This window comes from Lactuca saligna, chromosome 2 (assembly GCF_052625555.1).
Source record: "Lactuca saligna cultivar CGN05327 chromosome 2, ASM5262555v1, whole genome shotgun sequence".
Taxonomy (NCBI): domain Eukaryota; kingdom Viridiplantae; phylum Streptophyta; class Magnoliopsida; order Asterales; family Asteraceae; genus Lactuca; species Lactuca saligna.
The window spans coordinates 89,591,963-89,616,121 of NC_136418.1; the positions used below are offsets into that span (position 1 = coordinate 89,591,963).

The window sequence follows — 24,159 nt, forward strand, 5'->3', positions numbered from 1 at the left end:
TTACATATATAAACTCTTTCTAATAAATACCTTACATATATATTACCTTAAATATCAAATGTGGAATTTTAATTTAATAAAATGAAAAATACAATAAAATGACAAGTGGAAAATAGAAAATTCTAAAATTCTAAAAATGACGTCTGTCCAAATAAAGGAGAAGATGACATGTGGCAAAAAGTTCTTTATTTATTATGGAGAATTTCGAGTGTATAAGAAAATATCTTTTTTTATTATTATTTCTATTATCTTTTGTTTTTTAGCAATCACTATAATGACGCTTGTTAAGATCATATAATTTCATTTCTACTCACTACCCAAATTTAGCTTCAATAAGTTACATTTGCTTATTTAATATATAATCGTATATATGCTATGTGAAACAATGATTCAAATCAAAACATGTATTTTCTTAAATTATTAAATAAGTTATATGGGTATTGAAATCTAAACACAATTGTCCTCAACAAGTTCGTTTCAAGAATGTTAACTAGTTATTGCAAATTTTAATTTGTTCACCAATAAACCTTGTAAAGATTAATGATAAGACAAACATAACGTTGATAGTATTTATATATTATAAACCGATCAAATTTTAAACAATGGAATATGTAATACCAAAAGCATGAAATATAAATAAGTGATGGAAAAACAAGTACAACCTATGACTTGTTTTTTTTTTTTTAATCTTTATAGACAATTATTAATCAAGACACAACTGTAATAGGAGAAACTAATGCTTAACTGAATTAAAGCATAAGATTTACCATGATCCATCAACTACATTGTCACTGATTGTCACCAATGTTGATGTTGACTTACCATATATTGGTGATACCTCCTCATATTGCTTCACAAGGCCAACATTAGTTTGATCTATAAGGGAAACATGTGACAATCTAATGCATTCTAACTCAATTGAAACTTCTTTCATTGTTGGCCTATTTTTTCCATTGAAGTTCAAGCATCGCATTGCCAAATTAGCTATAGACAACAACTCGGTCCTAAAACCTTCCTTAACAATCATTGCATCAAAAACAGACATCGCACGACCTTCTTCCATGGCTAGCATAAAGTGTGTAGCTAAACTTCTATTTTCACCAAATCTAGTTAAGGAGATTGGCTTTTCTCTTGTCAAAAGTTCCAACAAAACAACTCCAAAACTATAGACATCACTTTTTTCAGTGAACTGGCTCGATTGAAAGTACTCTGGATCCAAATAACCAAAAGTCCCTTTAACTAATGTAGTCAAATGAGTTTGATCTATTGATACCAACCTTGAAGTACCAAAATCAGAAACTTTTGCTCGATACTTTTCATCCAAAAGTATATTAGTTGTCTTGATATCCCTATGGTATATCGGAATGGAGGTTGCTGAATGTAAGTAAGAAAGTGCTCCTGCGATCTCGGTAGCAATTTGTAATCTCATATATAAAGAGAATGAAAACTCATCAGTTTCATTTTGAATAAGGTCATATAAATTACCATTTGAGACGAACTCAGAGACAAGTAGTGGGACCTCGGTCTCTAGGCAACATCCTAATAATTTGACCACATTTCTATGGTTGACCTGTGAAAGAATGACTACCTCATTGATGAACTCTACTACTTGACTTTCATCAACCACCATTGATTTCTTGATTGCTACGATCCGTCCATCTGCTAACATACCTTTATATACAGTACCCTGACCACCTCGACCAAGAATTCTATTCTCATTAAAATGGTCAGTAGCCTTCTCCAATTCTTTAGAGGTGAAGAGTATGGTTTCATCAACATCAGTTGCTTGTTGTTGTTTAAGAAGGAGACCACCATTACGCTTAAAAAACCTTTGTTTCCTTCTCTTAGATTTAGTTTTCTTGATTATTTTGTATAATGCATAGCCGATCACCATTAGGAAAAGCAATCCCATGCTTATACTAACACCTAAAAGAAGAACATACAATACAATAATTAACATAAGTACCTAAACACATTCAACAATTAGCAGTATAGACTATTTAGTCTTTAAAACATAAATTTGATAGAATAGTTGCAAAGGTGTTAAATTTTGCAATATTTTGTGTCCAATGTGTTTGGAATATCCGAAGGTCATTAATCATGTGTTATGGAAGTGTGCCACTTCGGTGTTAGTTTGGGAGAGGGTTTTTCTTAGTTAGACTTTGAAGTCCCTTTGGTGGAAACTCTAGATGATGCGTTTGAATGGACTAAGCAGTTACATGTATGGGCTCTGAAAAAGAAAGTGTTAGAAGCTATTATGTGTGTGTTAATATGGGTCCAATAATGGTACAGGAATGATTTTGTGTTTGGCGTTTCTCCCGCGATGGAAGGTAGAGTTTTTGATATTGTAGTTGAGTATTTGTTTCTTTGAATTGCTAGTAGGACAAAAAAGTGTCGGTTAGTTGGAGTTTAAAATCCTCTTTTAGCTAGTTGATTTTAATTGGTTTGGTTTGCTAGTTGTTTGCTAGATTTTAATGAAGTATTTAGTTGTTCAAAAAAATTGATAGGATAACGAGTGTTCACAAAGTAAATATTTGGTGTTTTAAACTTTGTCATTGTTATGTTTGTTTGTTTTTTTTTAATAAAGATATATCAGTAATATAATTTACATTTTACAATAATAGCAAATATTTTATTGATTTTCTAAGCTTTATATCTATTTTTAACCTAAAGAGAAATAAAATAACCTTCTAATTTTTATTCAAACTATCTTCTTATGTATTTAAGATAATGACAAGTGTCATGCAATTTAATTTAACTTTGATTATAATGTTAAACTTGTAAACATATAATCATCTTAAATAAATAGAAAAAAATAAATAAAAACAAAAGATAATAAAAAATATATTTAATTTCTCTAACTTGAAATATCATAATCTTCTACCATTTCTTATTACCTTTTTGGAATATTTTGAATATATATATATATATATATATATATATATATATATATATATATATATATATATATATATATATATATATATATATATATTGGGTGTAGTAAAATTATTGGGTGTAGTGAAATTTCTTCATTTGTTACTACAACTTTTATCTTTGCTTTGTTATGTTTTTTATATTACTTATATTTCATAAAACTTAATGAATTTATTCATAATTATAAATTAAGGAATCAGAATCATATAATGTATCCTAAATACATATTAAATTCTACGTTTACCTTGCTATTTTTCATTTGACTAATTATTTTATTATTCGAGTAAATGATTTTTTTTTTAAATTATATAGCAAACCAAAAACATAAAATGTATCATAAAGAAATATAAACTCATAGGAAAATAATTTTATTAAGATTAATAATTAATTCAGTTTATATTACCTTGATACCTTTTTATAGTTTAAATGAAACTCGTTAAGTTTAAAAAAATAATAAATATTACAAAATATAAAGTAATAAACATGCGTTGAGTAATTTGAATTTAAAAACGAATTTACATTTTATCATAGTAAACAACACAAAATACATTAAGTTTATACTAAAATTCTAATTTAACACTGTTTTTTTTTATTTCAAATTTGTCAATATATTTTCTAATTTTTTATAACTCTGACAACTTAACCGGTCAACCCGTCGGGTACCTGCTAACATGACACGATGACGTGTCAGTTTGATAACGTGGCATGCTGACATTACATACCAACGTGTCAAAATTGATTTTTTTTCCACAAAAGATACTAAGTTTTCATTTTTTTTGTCGATTTTGATAGTAAGTTTAACTTTTTCTTTCAATTGACCATTTCCATTTGAAACCGCATAAATATTTTTAATACATTTTAAACCGTATATATATATATATATATATATATATATATATATATATATATATATATATATATATTCACTTAAAAATCATACTTTTGTATAAATAAAAGTTTTTTTTTTATTACACTCAAACCATAATAATATGTATAAATATGTATTAGTTATATGACAACCATATTTTATATTAAGTACACAAACTTAAAATGAGTTTGGTGGTTAGGAAGCATGTAGTCGATCAAGGCCCAGATGTTACGTTTGCAAAACGTGAAATTTTTACATCTTATTTGAAGCTTATGGTTAGTTTGGTTCTTATGATATAACTAATGCATATTTAGGCATAACATTATGCTTTGAATGTTTAAAAAAAAATGTATATAAATAAAAATATGGTTTTCAAACGAAAAATGTATTTATACGGTTGAAAATGTATATATATATATATATATATATATATATATATATATATATATATATATATATATATATATACGGTTTCAAATGGAAAATGGTAAACATTAAACAAAATTGGAAAAAATAATGTTCAATTTGGAACAAAAAAACTGAGTGTCCAAAAAAGAAAGAAAATTAAATTAAGTGTCAAAATCGAAAAAAATGAAAACTTAGTGTTTTTTATGAAAAAAAAAATTCAATTTTAACACATCAGCATGTTATGTCAGCATGACACGTCATCAAAATTGAAATGTCATCATGTCACCTCAGCTAGTAACCGGGATGACCGGTCCAGTGATCAAAATTGTAGAAAAATTGAAAAACAAAGTGTCAAATTTAAAACAAAAAAAAAAAAAAAAAATACACAATGTCAAATTAATTTTTAGTATAAACTTAGTGTTTTTTGTCCTATTTAGCCTACATTTTATAATTCCTATTCTATTTACAAACAAATAAAATTCAGCAAGTTTATCAAAAAATAACTAGGATATTGTTACTACGTGTAAGTTTTAAATTATATTAGCAATAGGGATGGCAAAAAAACCCGAAAAATTGGGGCGGGTCGGGTCACTCTTATCGGGTTTCGGGTCGGGTTTCAGGTCATTATCGGGTTTTTAGTTCGGGTTCGGGTCAGGGAGTGGGGTATGCATGCCCCGACCCGCCCCGACCCGAAAAATTATATATATATATATATATATATATATATATATATATATATATATATATATATATAAAATGAGATTTCATCCCTCTAACCCATTTCAGCCACCCGAAGACTCTAACCTTCAATCCCATCACGTATTCCCAATTTCTCACTATTGTGATGAATTTAGTTACGATATTAGACTTTAGTAATTTCTATTTGGTTCACTTATGTTAAGAATTTATTTGTATTTTAAGCATTTGTAAGGTTTTAATTTCTCAATTGTTTCATTGTAGTTTTCCTAATTTTTTCTGCCACCATTTTCGGGTCGGGTTTCGGGTCTATATCGGGTTTCGGGTTTCGGGTCGGGTTCGGGGATATTTTTAGCCCCGACGGGGCGCCCCGATAAGAAACCCGTCGGGTTTCGGGTCGGGTTCGGGGACAAATATAAATATCGGGTTCGGGTATGGGATATGCTGCCCCGCCCCGAACCCGCCCCGTTGCCATTCCTAATTAGCAATATATCGGAAGAAGAGCAAAATACATTTCTAATTTCTACAATTTTCACTTATAATTCCAACTCTTTTTGCAAGTATCAAGACGAATTCTAGAGAAGTTTTACAAGTATTGTGCTTCTATAAGAAGACTTATAATTGATAATTTTGAAATCAGTGTGTTTGAACGTTGGAAGGTTAAAACGATTATATATATATATATATATATATATATATATATATATATATATATATATATATATATATATATATATATATATGGAAAAGTGAATATACCTAACAACCTTATATAAGCTTAGGTACCTAACTCCATAATACTACATCGGTTTGTATCATATTTACATTGTAATTGTCTAAGGTTCTTAAACTTCAACCCCATAACTTTATTACTTCCAAAATCTTTGGACTTTCACCAATATCTTTCTTTTAAATAACGTATTTGTATTAAATACCGCCTGATAGGTTTCATATCCTACCGCTACAAATGAAATGACGTAGGAGAAATATAATGATGAATTTCCAATTTTTTTTTTGAAGTAAATCAAGTTTATGGATAAAGTTTAAGAACCTTTCATGATTGTAATGAAAATTTAATGCAAAATGACCTACTTTGATGAGGTTAGGTACCTAAGCTTATATAAGGTTGTTAGGTATATTCACTTTACCCATATATATATATATATATATATATATATATATATATATATATATATATATATATAAGGGTTCAATTGAGAAAAAAAAAATGTTGAGAATGAATGAATCATTCTAGCCACACATTTATTTTGCCGCAAAACACTTAGACGTACTGGCAGAATTTGAGACGGATACACATGTGTTTTTCCAACCAAACATATTTCTTTAAAGTATAGTAATCATTACCTTAATATACACAAAAATATATATTGTTTTTTATTTTTTTTATTTTTAGAATGCTATTTTCATCGAAAATTTATTTTAAATATATAAAAATTCATAATTTTTTATTTTCTATAAATAGACATTCATATTGATATATTTTTAAGAAAAAATAAAATAAAAATTTAGAGTTTCAGCTATCGTTATTCATAAGTGAATAAAAATGTATCAGATTTTTATTAAAGTATATTTGTTATTCATTTATGAATAAAACGCATGCTTAACTTTTTTACAGTTTAAGTATTGTTTATTTATGAATATAACACATTATAAAGTTTTGTTACATAAAATATTTTTTTTACATCATCTTTCGTCACATGTTGTATTTATATATGAATAAAATGTATATTAATTGTCGTAATATGTTATATTCATATAGTAATAAAACATTTTTAAGATTTTTGTTAAAGTTCATTTGTTATTCATATATAAATAAGTAGTATGTTAAAAAAAGATAAAGTGTTTTAAAAATATGAATTACTTATTTATATAGGAATAACAATTGAATTGTAACAAAATTATGATAAATGTGCTCTTCGTATATAAATATAACTTGTGAGGAAAGTCAATACAAGTTTTATTCATATGTAAATATAACATGTGACGAGAGTTGGTGTAAGTTGTAAAGAGTTTATTATATGTCATATTTATATATGAATGATACTTCATCTGTAAAAATAAAATTAATCATATTTTTTATTTATAATTGAATAACGAATGTGTCGTACTAAAAATATAATGCATTTTATTCACTTATGAATAACGATAGCTGAAAATATATATATAAAAAAATTATTTTATCTTAAAAGTATATATCAATATAGATGTCTATTTGTAGAGAAAAAAATCATGAATTTTGATATATTTATAATTATTTTTCGATAAAAATAGTTTCTTAAAAATAATAAAAAAAAAAACAAAAAAAACTGTGTTTTTATATATATTAAGGTAATAATTAGCATAGTTTAAGTAAGCATGTTTTGTTTGAAACACATCTGTATTCCTTTCACATTTCTGCTGGTAGGACGAAGGTTTTGCGGCAAAAATAAATGAGTGACTGAGAATGATTCCCCATTTTCAACCTTTTTTATTTTTTTCAATTGAACTTACCTATATATATATTAGCGATTTCATTGCTCACATAAAAGTCTAGTCATTAACTGAGATGATGAGATTGTTATGTTGGGTTATATAATATTATGTTTACCATAGTATGTGATATTATGATTTATTGTATATTTTTTTGGATATATAATAAATCCAACGAAGAGTGCAATAATTACATAAACTAGCAATAATTTTGTCATTTTTTAAATTTATAAGAAATTTCATATTATCTATCTAATCTTATTTAACTTAGTATATCCATCTCATCAACTCATTTTCCGCCAATTTTTCGGGAAACATACATTTTACTTATTCCATTGCTGACGTGGATACATAATCATAAATGAACCGATGAGATGTATCAAATTTTACGGTAAACATAACATTATATAACTCATAATATCCATCTTATTAACTCATTTAATGACTAGTAGTAGATGTCTAGGTTAAATATAAATTGGTAAAATGTATCTTACATAGAAAAATTGTCAAATCATCATTTAATTTTAGTTTGAGACGTATTCATAAATTATGGTAAAATAATGAGATTTTAATGGACGCGGGGAAGTAATAAAATCGAAAAACCTAAAAAAAAAAAAAAAAAAAAAAAACAGGTCAAATTGTCCTTTTTACCGGTAATTCATACTTTTTCGTAAATAAATTTCAGTTCGGTACTTATTCTTAAATTAATGTAAAATACAATGAATCTTAAGTGTATAATTGTTAATTACATAACTATATAAGGTTTGATACACATATAAAGTTAGCAAAATTTGATTTTTTTCTTCGGGTACTAAAATTTGAATTTTTTTCCAGCAAGTAATCTAAGGTGTGGTTGTTTCAAAATTCTAATGAACATTAACCCTCAAATTATTATTTTTCTTTGAATTTGAGCCAATATGTCATCCCAGATGGCTATACATAGTTTATGTAAATATGTGATCATTCTTTAATAAATAATATATAAGAAAATGCTGAACTAATTATTTTGAAATTTAACATGAAAAATATAGAAATTATTTAATATAATAGTAATACATGAAAGGTAGTTGATATTTAAAAATACGTGTTTAACAAACCTTGGTTAGTGAAGTGATTTTTATTTTTTTTACATTCAGGTACTTATTTTTTTTAAACAGCGGAACAGCACTTAACCTTTTCTTAAACAGATGAATGGTTGGGGTTATTGTTTATAAGCTATAATAAATAAATAAATGAGTTAGTAGTTGTTGAACCATGCCTAAACGAATTTGATGGGAAAGTAAGTAGAAAGGAATTTAAACGCATATAGTGGTTTAGAGAATAGCTTACCCAGAATGACACCTAAATTTCTCCCCTTATAAATATAACAACTTGTAGCCGAGTCCGCGTCAAGATTTAGCAGACAATACCCTCCATTAAGTTTACACTTTTTGCATTCTGGAGAAGTATTGCTGTCGTCTTGGGTATCTGTATACCACGAAAGTGTTATGGGAACGTAAGTGCTGTTCTTGTCAATTGGAAAGCCTGCTTTGAAGTATGAACTGTCCATCAGGAAGGCAGACCTACATATCTCGTCTCCAGCCGGCCCTTCCAAGCCTGTTACATTCAACCTAAACGTCTTGATATTCTGATGTTCTTTATAGTACCATCCACCATAATTACTATAAATCGTATCAGTACTATCAAACGTGGCTTGGCAACAACCAATGCCAAAGCAGTTGTTTCTATCGCTGACAGTATCATTACGACAAATCGTTGAACAACTAGCAACAATAGTCTTCTCCACCATCAAGTCAGCATTAATGCCACACCCCTCAACGAAGAGTTTGTTAGCAAAAGTGGAAATATAAAAGGGACTCTCGTTGCTTAGGACAGGAGTGCTATGCTGGACTGGTCTCACACAATCAAAAGTGGTGGAGACCTTAACAGTGACCGCTCCAGATCTGTAGCCGTCCTCTGAATTTACACTCAAGACCTCCGTGTTGTTGAGTGCAGACAGATACGGTGTCGAGGAGTTACAATCAATATTGTACCATTTGCTTAGAGAACAATTTGTTCCAATCCCGAAAGGGTATGGAATCGATATCTCTCCACACCTATCATTGCATCCTTTTTTGCTGATTCTCTCTGCTTTTGTTACTGTTGCTGTTAAAGAGATCAAGATAAGTAAATGTAAAACTTGAAAGAGCTGCATTCTGTTTACCAAAACGATAAAATGCATTGAAGCAAGAAAAATATAAGGATGGATATAAAAATCATAACCAAGTGAATTTATGTGCTCGAATGTGGTATCTGATTGGATTATTTAATGGAGAAATTTAATTCTAAGTTGACCTTGACTCAACGAAACCACCATTGCTCCAATTTTCTTCCCAAAACAAGGAATCAAAGTTTGTAGCAATAAACATATGCCAAGTGTAACACCCATATTTTCGACAACGATTAGCATGTTATATTTTACGACGTCAACCATACATATTACTATATAAAATTAGATGGGTTATAAAATAATACCTATTATATGATAATATTTTGTATTCCAATATTATATTGATTCGGAATTTCTCAAACATACATTTTATAACTTATTTTTTATATTATTTTGACCAAAAGATGTGTATAACTATAAGTAATCCTTTGTATACATTTGAAAATGATATTGATTTGTACACAGTACTTTACAACCATATGATTTAAATGATTATTGTGTAGGGATCATTGCTAATTTGATAAGCACATATATGTGTATTAATTAAAATGAATTAATCGTATCATATAATTTATTTTACTTTAGTTTTGTTTTTAACAAAAAGAACGGTATGTATACAATATAAAGATATATTTCACTACAAAAAAAAAATTATTTAGCGGCACATAAAAAGTGTCACTAAAAGCATGTTAAAAAATCAGCGGCACACATAATGAGTGTGTTTGGTACGGAACGTTTGGGGGCTTCTAGCTTCTAGCATTTGATAAAACGCTCCGTTTTGAACAAAAATAATGTTCGACACTACAAGCTTCTAGTGTTTAGTTTAAACAAAACGCTCCAAATTCAAATGCTACTCCATGTAGCGTTTAATGAAACGTCACAAGCTACCCGCTACAAGCTACCTACTACCAGCTAATTTTGCCGAACACGTCCAATAAGTACGATTAGAAACGTTCTTACTAAAACCATTTAGTAAGACTTTTTGTTTTTGCCGTTGCAGTTTTTAGGTTTTTAGTGACACTTTTTTATTTTTTACAATTGAAGAAATTTTTTTTGTGGCACATATTTTGTGTCATTGAATACGCATTTGATTGAAGAATTAATGCTACTTCTAGTTACACATTTTAAGATTTTAGTGACACTTTTATTTGCCTCAATACCAAAAAAAATACTTTGTGGCACTTTCTTATGTGTCACCATAGAATAAAAGTTTTTTGTGGCACATATTTTGTGCCATTAAAAGCTGGTGTGATTCAAAAAATACATGTTACTTTTAGGTTATTTATATCTACATATTTTCTATCTAGAATATAAAGTAAACTAAAAATTTTAATTGCCACACGTAGAAAATAATAAAAATTTCATTATTTATCATCGATATATTTTAAACTTTTTGAATCAAATATCGTAGTAAATGTCAAAATATGTCTAAATGTGGAACCAGTTATATGTTAAACATAGACTAACGAACAAAATTAAAAGAAAAAAAAAATACATGTTAGATTAATGTCTAAGTCCATAACTATTTTAGTATGTACTTAACCCGATTGTGAACATGGTCCTTTTGGGTTGCCTTCACACTGGTGACTAGACATGATGATTGTTGAGGAGAGAGGCTGGTTTATTATTAAAATTAATAAATTGGGGTATAAATATGATTTGCTAATATATTATATGAATAATATATTAAGTTGGAATCATATTATTAATTGGTATTTAATCAGAAATTAATTAGGAATTAATTTCAGGATTAAAGGAATTAATTAAAAGTACAGGGGCTATTTTGTAATTATTTGATAGTTGAGACTTTGGGCTATTGGATCACGTTTATTAAGGCTTGAACGAAAATCCTAGAAGGATCTAGGAGTTTTCGTCCAAGGGCTTAAGGAAAGGAGTCCATGGACTTGCTTAGGCCCTAAGCTAAGGGATTAGGGTTTCCACCTTAAAACCCTAGCTAGCCTCAAGTATAAATACCACCCTAAGGCACTAGAATTCGACTACTCCTTGGAGAAACCCTACTAGGGTCGAATTATAGAGCCTCTTGCCTCCCTTCCTCTCTCTTATATTCATCCTTTCACCCAAAGTGTGTTTGTGAGCCATTAGAGGTACTACACTTGTGGTATTTGCTTTCAAGAGCTAAGGAAATTCAAGGAACTAGTTGTTATTGCTATATAACAACAAAAGGTATGTATTCTATTCTCCTTTGTGGAATTCGAAAATCATAGGAGTATCCCAGGTTTCTTTTTGTATTCATAAAGTTGTATGTCTAATAGTGAGAACATAGATCCAATTAGGGTTGCATGCACACATAGGATTCTTTGTATAAAATCCATCAATACATGCTAGGGTGAATACCTCGTGCTATAACATACTTTAGAATCAATACTATCACTTCCCTCTCTAAAAACAAACGAAATTCAAAATAAAGTTAAATAAGGCAAACTATAGAAAATAATAATATAAGATGGAGCCCAAATAAACTATGTTTACAAGAACAAACCGAGGAAAAAAACACATAAAACTTATTACCATCATTATGATGACTTTTAGAAGATGACATCTGGTTGACTGAATTAGAGTTGCGCAGAACTGAAGAGTGCAGAACTCGAGAAGTGCTACCTGGCATCTAAAATAAATTAATGAAAACATTGGTCACTACTAGTTTGCTATAACTCTATTGTTCAAAAAATTACCAAAATATCAACTTTACTATATATACTATTAGTCTCCAACTCTACGTACCTTCTACTACACTTGTATGAACGAACCAAAAAATGCATTTAAGAAGATACATAGGTGCACCAAGAAGATTATTCATAATGAAAAGGTTGTATACGTCGAAAAAATGGTCATGCTTGATTAAAAAGTTGGTCCGATTAGAAATATGATAATGGACTAATTTTCATGTATATGTTTTTTTCTAATAGGGTAACTGAAAAGAGCAATGAAATATAGATGGTATATGTACCTCTATGTTCATATTGCTAAGAATTCCAAACAAGTTTGCATTTAGGATATGTTCTTGGATGATATCCGCCATAACGTCACCATAGTTTTTAGTTGTTCGACACTTGGATTCGTAGAAGAAAAAACAACCTTCTCTTTTACGGTCAGTATACTTCCAACGCATTAAATATACCCTTTTTATTTAATTTAAAGGTGATGGAGGGTTTGTGAGTACGTTGGGCATACAATTGGTACTTTCGGCGTACTCATTGCATGTGCACCATCGAGGTAATCTCAGCGTACGTAGGGCGTACTCAAGCCAGAGGAAAACCCTAATTTTTAGGGCTTTCACCCTATTTAAGCATCCTAATCCTTTCACCTTCCTTACCTTATCATGCTCATTACCCCTTTTATAGTCAACCTCTAAATCCTAGCCGTTTTTAGTGCATTTTGAGCTTACAAGAGCTTGTGAGTGTTCTTTTGTGATTTTGAAGAAGAAGGAAGGTTGAGGAGAAGCTAATGAAAGGAAAGAGCCAGTAGATCCAGATTTTGTGCATCACTTTCAGCCGTTTGGAGATATAAAGACTGGAACTTGTTCAATCTAAGCTTAGTTATAGATTTCGGGAAGAAAGTAGCATCTTTTGGTCCCATAACTTGGTCTTTTGATCCCTTAAGTCGACACTTTTTGCATTCTGGAGAAGTATTGCTGTCGTCTTGGGTATCTGTATACCACGAAAGTGTTATGGGAACGTAAGTGCTGTTCTTGTCAATTGGAAAGCCTGCTTTGAAGTATGAACTGTCCATCAGGAAGGCAGACCTACATATCTCGTCTCCAGCCGGCCCTTCCAAGCCTGTTACATTCAACCTAAACGTCTTGATATTCTGATGTTCTTTATAGTACCATCCACCATAATTACTATAAATCGTATCAGTACTATCAAACGTGGCTTGGCAACAACCAATGCCAAAGCAGTTGTTTCTATCGCTGACAGTATCATTACGACAAATCGTTGAACAACTAGCAACAATAGTCTTCTCCACCATCAAGTCAGCATTAATGCCACACCCCTCAACGAAGAGTTTGTTAGCCAAAGTGGAAATATAAAAGGGACTCTCGTTGCTTAGGACAGGAGTGCTATGCTGGACAGACCTCACGCAATCAAAAGTGGTGGAGACCTTAACAGTGACCGCTCCAGATCTGTAGCCGTCCTCTGAATTTACACTCAAGACCTCCGTGTTGTTGAGTGCAGACAGATACGGTGTCGAGGAGTTACAATCAATATTGTACCATTTGTTTAGTGAACAATTTGTTCCAATCCCGAAAGGGTATGGAATCGATATCTCTCCACACCTATCATTGCATCCTTTTTTGCTGATTCTCTCGGCTTTTGTTACTGTTGCTGTTAAAGAGATCAAGATAAGTAAATGCAAAACTTGAAGGAGCTGCATTCTGTTTAAAACGACGATTAAAGGCTTTGAAGCAAGAAAAAATATAAGGATAGGTATAACAATCATAACCATGTGAATTTCTGTGCTCGAATGCCGTGTCTATTGGATTACTTAATGGAGAAATTTAATCCTTAGCTGACCTTGAGTCAACGGGAACCACCGTTGCTCCCATTTTCTTCCAAAAAAACGAGTGGCTGAGATTGCAATCAAGTTTGTAGGTATAAGCCTATAAGGATTAATCAACGCGGGCCAAGTCCAGAAAAAACTTCCAACACGTTGATAAGATTTTGATGGCTATTTTGGCACTACTAGAAAATAGGAAGTTTTGCTACAGAGCTATGAAAAATTTTGGTAGTTAATTAGTTACAGAATCGCTACGGATTAGATACAGAATTAGATGCCTTAATATATTAACGGAATAGCTGATGGAATAGCTACTGATACTAGTCCGTAGCTAATCGGAATCCGTAGTTATTCCTTAGCTAATTAGCTACAGAATGGCTACGGAATATCTATATCTATGGATACTAATTCGTCGTGATTGCATATCTAATTAATTAGCTACGGAATAGCTATGACATAGCGACGAAAGAAAACAGCTATAAAATAGCTACGAAATAGCGACGGACTTATAATTTACATTATTATTATTGTTATTATTGTTAATCCGATTATTATTATTTTACATTATTCGACTCTTAAATTTTTTTTGGATCATTTTTCTTACATATTTAAGACACAAACAATTAAAAATCATACTGATAATACTATTAATAATAATATTTATATGTTCATAATACTATATAATAATTGTAACAAAATGTATTTAACACAAAAACAAACAATTAAACGAAAAAAACTACGTTTAACACATTAATAAGGTGAAACAATCTATGTTTATTTATAAATAATGAAAAATGATTGTAATAAAGGGACATATGTATATTTGTATGTGTATGCAGGGACGGTTTTAAGGGGTTCCCGGTGTGGCACCGGCAACCTATAACCTAAAACTATTTTTCTTGTTTCGGCAACACCTACTATATATTTCTGCGTCCGTCCCTACCATTTTTTGAAATTAATTCAAGTAAATTTTAACTTAGCAGCCCACATATGGACAAAAAGAATTTAAAAACAACACTTTTTAAACAACCATTGATTTTATATCATACCATTTTCTGAAACCAATTATTTTCTATATATACAAAACAACAAAAAACACTATTACATAAACATATTAAATACGTTTTGTAGAAGAAAAAAACGATTTATATAATACAAAATGATAAAACCTATATCTGTCATATGATTGCAATATCAAAAAAGTACCTAACAGTGGCATCCAACCAAACACGTTTCTTTCAACAAACATTGATTTAGTTTAACATAAGAGCAAAGGGAAGAAGGGGGAATACATGGCCTGGGTGACTTGTTTGAAAATTTTGGAATCCCTAGTAAATTGTTAAACCTACTGTCAAAGTAAATATATAATATGGAGATAGGGAATATGTGGTTGTTATCATGTGACAAATATTAGATATAGAATTCCAAAACTACATAGTACTAGCTTAAAAAACTAATGAGATATAATTGTAAATCTTCTTCCTAAAGTCATTTAACTATACTCTCTTTCTTATATACCAAGTGGATACCTAAAACAAAATTTGGTAATGTCATGATCAAACTTATAAAAACTCAATACAAACACTTTCTGGTTAATAATGGAATGTAGGGAAAATTGATTGTATTGAAGTAAGAGTATGAAAATATCACTTAATTCAACTTTAAACTTAGGCTTGGCTTTCCGATGAATGTTCAAATGGTTGATGAATAATAAACTAGTTTTGGGACATTACTAGTTTTGAAAAAAAATGTTGATTTTAACGTTTTGTGGAAATCTTATTCGGGGGGATTTTAAAAAGGAAATCAGCATAAAAGTCCCTATACCATATAGACCCCTTTCACTAAAAAAAAACCTCATTTTTTTTTTTTAATTCAAAACACAATAATTCTAATTTATATATCATTTTTTGATTTTTTTTTTAGTGATTCTCTTTAATAAATATCATTACTACAATCATAACAACCATTACTACAAAACTGGGATCTATCCACGTAAAAAAAAACCTGTAATTAAAGACATTTTATGTTAGTTTTTTTTAAGAACATGATAGGAAAGATCGTGCCATGGAAGATATGTTATGCTGTCATTGAATTGTAGTGAGTATAACTCATGAAAACCCGTTATTATAGGTCAAACCCATCATTATATGCTAGGGTGTTTTTGGAGATATATCTATCTTATATTAATAATCATCATGAATAATAAACTTATAGTGATGTTTTTTTTCCCTAGAGTCATAAATGTTCATTTACGGTCACCATTTATAAATATTATCGCGGCCATTGTACACTTTTGGAGACACAACTGTAATTAAGTTGTAAGGATCAATAAGCTATCTTTACTAACATGTTAATGGTTCATCATTACTGTCACACCCCCAAAGTGGAAACGTTCGGCGACGGAGGACGTCATGTACAGTATCATAAAAATGCACAATAGTAAACAAACAACAACACCATTCATTGCATTCATAATATAATTTAATACAAGTGTGTTCTGTGTATAGCTTGAAAGACACCAAAATATGAATCAAAATAAAAGATGAGTCTCGAATGTGCTTCGTCTTCTCAAAACCTGGTCCAGTGTACATGTTTACTGGTGACCTGAGAATACAAGTTATTTTGAAAGAGTAGATTAGTATTTAAGCTGGTGAGTTCATAAGTATTTTAGTGTCAATGTTTGTATAAGTTTGACGAAAGTGTTTGTAAGTGTTTGTTGTAAATGTTTGATGTAAATGTTTGTATCTCCTAGAAAATCCTATATGTTCTACTTTATAATGAAATGTAGCCTTCTACCAAGACCCGAATGTTCTGTATGTTTCTTTTGTAAAAGTGAGTGTTTTTCCCAAGTATGACTATCATTACCAGAAAATAGTTTACATTACCATTTATGTGAGAAGATCACTATATGAATGTAATGGGAAAATGAAGATGTACTATAGTATTGTATATAGTAACTATCGATGTACTAACTACGTTAAACCAATTGTTTAATTAAGGTAAAATGTGATGAGATTATAACCATACTTTATTGAATAGTAACACACGACGATCAAAGACGTCGAAATGGTATGACATTCGTTACCCGTGGACCTATAGGTCCCACTGTAGCTAGCAGCAAGGTGTAGGATGGTCAATCCCGTATAGATCTATACACAAACTCACGCTCTCCCTCTAGGAGACTCTGGTTACAAAACGTGACACAACATTATGTTGCCATGCCATTAAGTAGTGGCTCACATCAATGTTATATTGTTCTTGTATTAGTGTAGTATGTTCCTTCTGTTCTAGTGTATAGTATGTTCTTTCTGTTCTTGTGTATAGTATGTTCCCTCTGTTCTAGTGTCTAGTAAGTTCTTTCGTTATAGTGTATAGTATGTTTGAACTTACTCGTGTATGAACTGAATCTTGTAAGATTCATTGTTCTAGAAATGGTGAGTAGTAATCCTCTAAACTATACCTATTATAGTTTACTAGTAATGTTGTTTGAATGACTGATCATGTTTGTACACCTTTGCTACCCAGAGGTATTGAACTGATTAGAAGAACTTTTATAAATATACATACATATACATGAAATATAACTAAGATTCAAACAACACTCATGCAAACAACCGATCCCCTAAGTCTAGAACCAAACAAGGAACAGGAAATAAAGTGAGTTATCAGTCCTAAGCCCTTTCAACCTTATTTATATAACTATATCTATATAGACATGATTTTGACAATATATAACTTTAAAAGAGTTTTGTAAAACAATAAACAGTTTATGAAAAAGAGGTTTTACCATTTGAATGGTTTTTGATGACTTGATGGCAGTTGATAAAATGATTTGAAACAGTTTGTTTGATAAAAAAATTTTAAAGTATAAGAAATCCTCTTGTTTGATAGTTATAAATCACATGTGATTGATACTATAACTATAATGTTTTCTACTTGTATTCCCCCCATAAAAGCATTTAAAATCATTTAAAAGATAAGTTTAAGGGTATGAACTCACCTGTAGTGAGTGATTCGAATGAAAGATCGATATAGGATGCTAAGTATGTCAAGTGATGTCTTGAGCATAAACGGATACTATTAAGCATATAATGACACATATATGTATATAATTAATGTATGTAACAACTAATCATGTATTGGAAACATCCCTAGGAACTAGGAATCACTCAAAATGGAGTTTATCAATGACATATGATTGATTTAAGAGAGTTTACGGCCACACTACAAGTGTTCACAACCATAAGGGTGTTTACGGCCAAGAGTACTTGACTTTAAGAAGGTTTTGCGGCCCTTACTTGAATCTATGAAGTGTTTGCGGCAATGTGATGAAGGGTTCACGGCCACCTCATGAGCTAAGAAGGGTTTACGACCCCAAGAAGGGTTCACAACCGTAAACTCTTGAAGTTTATGCATTTTGGTCCTTGATTCATGCTAAAAGGCTATTTGTTCATGAGGCTTCAAGAGTTTCTAGTGGGTTCCAAGAATATGGAAAGGATACTTATGATTTGGAAGCCTTTATGGGTTCACGGCCACCAAGAACAAGTATGTGTTCTTGGTGTTCTTGGTGAAAGATGATGATCTTGAAGATCTAAGCCAAAAATGATGAATTCATGGATGAAATTAGGGCTGTAAACGAACCAAACGAACACGAACAAGGTCTTGTTCATGTTCGTTCGTTTATGTTAGCCGAACAACAAACGAACACAAATGGATAAACGAACGAGATTTTCTTGTTCATGTTCGTTCGTTTAACAAATTACTTTGTTCATGTTCGTTCATTTATGTTCATGAACATGCTAAACGAACATAAACGAACAAAGATTAAAAAAAAAAACACACACACACACAATTGAACATATATGAACATAAACGAACATATAATATAGCAATATAATAAAAAATAATTGAATATAGATGAATATAAATAAACTTAAACGAACCAACATAAACGAAAGTAAACAAACATCATAAACGAACGTTCACGAACATAAATGAACGAACGAGACCATTGTTCATGTTCGTTCATTTAATTAAACAAACGATAATTTTTGTTCATGTTCGTTCATTTATTAAATAAACGAACATAAACGAACTTCCCGCCGAATAGTTCACGAACGGTTCGCCGAACGTTCAGTTCATTTACAGCCCTAGATGAAATCAAAGGGTTTTACTAGATCAAGAAGGATATCAACTAATAAAGAAAGAATCACTTACAACTTTCAAGAGAAATGGAAGTGTTCTTGATGATACTTGAGAGAGAAATGAGTGTTCTTGACTTGAAGATGTGAGAAGTGAAGAAATAATAAAGGAAATTGATACTTAAGGGAAGGGGTTCACAACCAACATGGATTTAATGGCCGTAAACTCTATTTTGCGGCCGTGAACTCCTTGTGATGGAGTTTTCGGCTCGATTGCAACACATCAGACTTAAGTTAACACATCCCTAGACACAATCCTTGAATGTACTAGGCTTAGAACACTCAAACAGACCCTTAACAATGCTAAAAAGATAGCAGAAACAAGTCCGACTTTTGATTGAATTGATTGACTTTACAAGATACTTATAGTGATGTGTTTTTTCATATAGAGTGATAAATGTTTACTTATGGTGACCGTGTATAAAGATTATCGCGGCCATTGTTGACTTTTGGAGAAACAAATGTAATTAAGATGTAAGGATAAGTTATGTTTCCGAACATGTGTAATCGTTTATCATTACTATTGCTTATATACATCGACAAATAAAGAAATTAAGACGTCATAAAAATGATCTATACTAAAATGTTATTTCATTTATTATGATTATTGATCACTTTTAGTGACATGTTTAATATTATATCGTGAATAATGTGAACGTTTACTCACTCACAAGCAATTAAACGGTGAGCATAAAATACTTACAGTGATGTGTTTTTTCATATAAAGTGATAAATTTTTACTTACGATAACCATTTATAAATATTACCGCGGCCAATGTTGACTTTTGGAGACACTAAAGTAATTAAGTTGTAAGGATAAAGTAATTAAGTTGTAAGGATAAGTTATATTTCCTAATATTTTTTATTCATTTATCATTACTATTGTTTACGTACACTGACATGTTTAAGTTATCACAATATATTTTTTATTATTTATATTGTAGAATGGTTTTTAAAATTTAATTGCACATATATTGGCCATCTTTCATTAGTATGAAGCGCAAAAACAGAAATATAAAATATACTGTAATAAAAAACTATTTTTAATAATAATAATTAAAAAGTTATTACATCAAAAACATACATACAAATATATAATGATTGTCACACCCCAAAACCAAGAACGGAGGAAACGTTCTGGGGTGGAGGACGTCATGTACAGTATCACAACAGTGTAAAATAGTAAACAAGCAACAACATTATCCATTGCATTATAAGTAAAGTTTTAATACATGTGTGTTCTTTCATTGTAATAAGACACCAAAAATATATAATAAAAATAAAAGACGAGTCTTGTCTACTCTGTCTTCTCAAAACCTGGCCACCGTACCTATCTACTGATGACCTGAGAATACAAGTTATTTTGAAAGAGAGTATCAGCTTTAAAGCTGGTGAATTCATAAGTATTTAAGTGTCATTGTCTTGCTTTGAAAACTTGTTTTTAAAAGTCATGTAAACCTTTAAATGAGAATGTTGATATAAGTACGAAAAGCCCTAGAAAATCCCTTATTTTCTATTATTATGAAATGTAGTCTTCAAACAAGACCCGAATGTTTTGTAAGTAAAATGATAGTTTTTCCTTCTATTGACTAGTACTAAAGTACTTAGTCTAACTCATCGTTTATGTGAAAGTATCACAAAATAAAGAAAACAGGAAAATGTACTAATGTAAGTGTTGTCACTGGGTACTAGGACTAACACAACATCGCAATAAGAGAAACATATAACCTAATGAACATACGAAGATTATCCAGAAAAAGTATTAATGTAAGTGTTATCACTGGGTACTAGGAGTAACACAACATCGCAATAAGCAAAAGGTATAACCTAATGAACATCCGAAGATTGTCCACTTGTCCTCTGTAGTAGCAGCAGGTGGGTGGAAGGGTTAGTCCCGATATCGATCTACCAAATATAAATAGTAACCTTAGACCTCCGTAGATGGTCATCAACCACTGGTGCTAATCAGTGGGATTCGAAATGGTTAGTCCCGCCTAGATATCCCATTGAACCGGGATAGGAAAGATAATTTACACAGAAAGTACTAATAAGTTATCCTCGCAAGTCGAGATACAAGTATCCAGGTAAGTGAATACAGGATAATGCATCTATGTAATAGTGTTTGTGTATGGTATTCATGTAAGTGTGTTCATGTATCAGGTAAGTATATGTAAACATATTCATGTATCAGGTAAGCATATGTATATGTACTCATGTGTCAGGTAATGTACTGGTGTAGACTCATGAATGAATTGACTCTTGTGTGCTTCCTTGTACTAGGAATAATGTTTGATATCTTCAAATTATCCCTATGATAATTTACTGAAAGGTAGTTGGTTGTTCAAGTAGGTTTATACACTCTTACTACTCAAGGGTGTGGGAAACTAAATGAAAGATGAAAACTATAACATCAATACATATATAAGAATATAAGTGTATATGCATAGTTTAGTTCAAGAATGAAAAATGGTTTTGTAAGACATCTAAGAGTTTTGAACAATAATTAACAATGACTTGATGTCATTTTTACAAACATTTCAAAAGTAATACATTTGATAACAAAGTATTTTTAAGATTTAAAACCATTTCATGCATCACATTTTGTAGTATGTGAAATTTGTTGAATGAAAACACAGTTATAAAATACATATACATGATTTAATAACACGTTGTTTTCTACTTGTTTACCCCCCCCCCCCTTTAAAGCATTTAAAATCATTTAAAACATTGATTTAAGGGTATGAACTCACCTGTAGATGGTGGTTTGGATGAACTGGACGGTGTAGGATTGTTAGGTGTCAAGTGAGGACTTGTACACACACTACGATCCTAATGAACATATAATCACACCTATATGCACTCAATTAGTCTTAAATTACTAATTGATAATGTTAAGACATCCTAGAACACAATAAACACTTTATATAAGTGTTATAAGCCCTAAGGATTGCATGTAAGCTATTGTGGGATAAGGCACTTGGGTTTAGGGTTCCAAATGACCCTATACTTGAGTTTACTCTCCATATAACCTCACACATGCAGTTCACTCTCCATAAAACCTCACACATGGAGTTTACGGTTGTAAACTCTTGAGTTTACGGCCGTAAACTCCAAGACTTAATGTCCTTGGTTGTTTTGAGGTGTTAAATGATCCCTAGAAGTATTCCAACTTGGTGGTTTAATTCTTGGAAGAGTTTAGGGCATAGAAACACTCCTTTGAGGATTTTACGGCCCTAAGGCCATTTCCTTTGGAGTTTAATGTCGTAAACTCCCTTGGAATGATGTTTTTGATGCTTTCAAGTCCCTTGCACATGTGGTATAGGTCTTAGGCTTTTATCCCAAGCATATGAAGGCCTTAGGCACACTTTGGTGCCTTTGTTTGATGTTCATGACCCAAGAACCTTATTAGTGTAACAACCCGTTATTTCATGTCAGTAAAGATCGAGTCATGTAACCTCCTTGAGAAAGGAAATAGAATATGAAGTATTCAAAAACTCTATTTGGAGTACACTATGTGGTAGTTATCATCTTAAGGTTTCCAAACATATAAATAACACAAAAATCTGAGTTATAACGAAGAAGTTATGCTCATTATAAGTTTTCCGACAAAAACCAGCAATACAAAGTTACGTAAAAACGCAAAGTTTCAATAAAACATTTTCTGACCTTAGGTGTCTAAATGAAAGTGATAGATATCGTTAAACTACAAACATGCATAAAAAGAACGCTCAAATCGGACATCATATGAATAAGTTATGAATTTTTAAAGAAATTCCTTAAACACGTCACTTTAATAAATAAATAATAAAAATAATTTCGGAATTTGCCAACGGAATCTAAATGAAAGTTGTAGATCGTAGTCTCACCTTCGCGGGGATATAAAGAACGCCAAAAACGGAGTTCGTATGAGGGAGATATGAATTTTTGAAGTTTGATAATTAATTTATATATAATTTTTATTCAAAATTCGGTATTATCCGAAAAGGAGTCAGCCTAAGGCTATAGTACGCGCCGCGTACCCTAGTACGCCCCGCGTACTGAGAGGCCACGGCCTCGGATCGTCCACGTCGCACGATCCGGAGAACCCGACCCGCGTGCCAGTGACCCGTCCCATCCGACCCGCGAACCCAGGGATCCGTCCCATCCGAAGCCGAGGCAGTCGAGGCCTCGGTCATGCGTGACGTACGCGTACGCGCTGCATACTAGCGTACGCCCCGCGTACTAGCGTACGCCCCGCGTACTGAGGCAGACTAGCCTCTCTATAAATAGCATATGAAGGTTTCCAAAGAAAGGGCTCATTCTCTCTCATTTCTCTTGCGTTTTTCCTCGTTTTCCGTGCTCGTACTACCCCGAAGCCCTGGTCGCTTCGTACAAGATCCGAAGGTCGATTTTCTCCCGAGGAATCCTGAGATTTCCGAGAAAAATCCATTTCCCGAGACGAAACTCTGCCGTTTTTCCATCTCGCTATCTTCAAGTTGTCAAGTGAGTTCATACCCCTTTCTAACACACTTTAAATACATTTTTAAATACTTTTACACTCTTTTAGGGGGGGAATACAAGTAAACATACGGTTATTATCGTGTATGTTATAAAGTTTCACTTCACTTATATTATCAAATAAACCACTTGGAACTCATTACTATTATGGAAAACTCTTATCATACTTTGTGTGCATTAGACTTATACGAAACATATAATGATCTTTCATTGTTAAATCGTTTTATACATTCTAAAAACTTATGATTTTGCTTTATCAAACATTTTGAAAAAGGATAAACTTTGCATACAAAACTATCACTTTAATATAGACTTAATTGAGAATCCATGAGACG

The 24,159-nt window shown here is 31.1% G+C and overlaps 2 protein-coding genes across 3 annotated transcripts; both read right to left on the reverse strand.

Moving 5' to 3' along the window:
* Positions 1 to 608: 608 nt before the first annotated feature.
* LOC145031153 (wall-associated receptor kinase-like 2) lies at positions 609 to 9,613 on the reverse strand. The gene is made up of 2 exons (XM_078979662.1): positions 8,729 to 9,613; positions 609 to 1,926 (listed from the first exon to the last, which is right to left on the reverse strand). Exons 1-2 carry the CDS (start codon positions 9,591 to 9,593, stop codon positions 764 to 766), a joined length of 2,028 nt encoding a protein of 675 aa, XP_078835788.1. The 5' UTR covers positions 9,594 to 9,613; the 3' UTR covers positions 609 to 763.
* Positions 9,614 to 11,946: 2,333 nt separating this feature from the next.
* On the reverse strand, positions 11,947 to 14,150 carry LOC145031154 (wall-associated receptor kinase-like 6). Of its 2 annotated transcripts, none has more exons than XM_078979663.1 (2): positions 12,138 to 14,150; positions 11,947 to 12,008 (listed from the first exon to the last, which is right to left on the reverse strand). In XM_078979663.1, exon 1 carries the CDS (start codon positions 14,073 to 14,075, stop codon positions 13,071 to 13,073), a length of 1,005 nt encoding a protein of 334 aa, XP_078835789.1. In that variant the 5' UTR covers positions 14,076 to 14,150; the 3' UTR covers positions 11,947 to 12,008; positions 12,138 to 13,070. The 2 variants fall into 2 exon arrangements, with proteins under 2 accessions (XP_078835789.1, XP_078835790.1); XM_078979664.1 differs by lacking the exon at positions 11,947 to 12,008 and having other exon boundaries at positions 12,057 to 12,234; positions 12,577 to 14,150.
* Positions 14,151 to 24,159: the final 10,009 nt, after the last annotated feature.

Coding starts and splice junctions, on each gene's coding strand:
- LOC145031154 (XM_078979663.1), bottom strand. CDS start 14,075: ATGGTTATGATTGTTATACCTATCCTTATATTTTTTCTTGCTTCAAAG.
- LOC145031153 (XM_078979662.1), bottom strand. CDS start 9,593: ATGCAGCTCTTTCAAGTTTTACATTTACTTATCTTGATCTCTTTAACA. Junction 1,927..8,728: donor AAATTTAGGTGTCATTCTGG/GTAAGCTATTCT, acceptor TTCTTCTTTTAG/GTGTTAGTATAAGCATGGGA.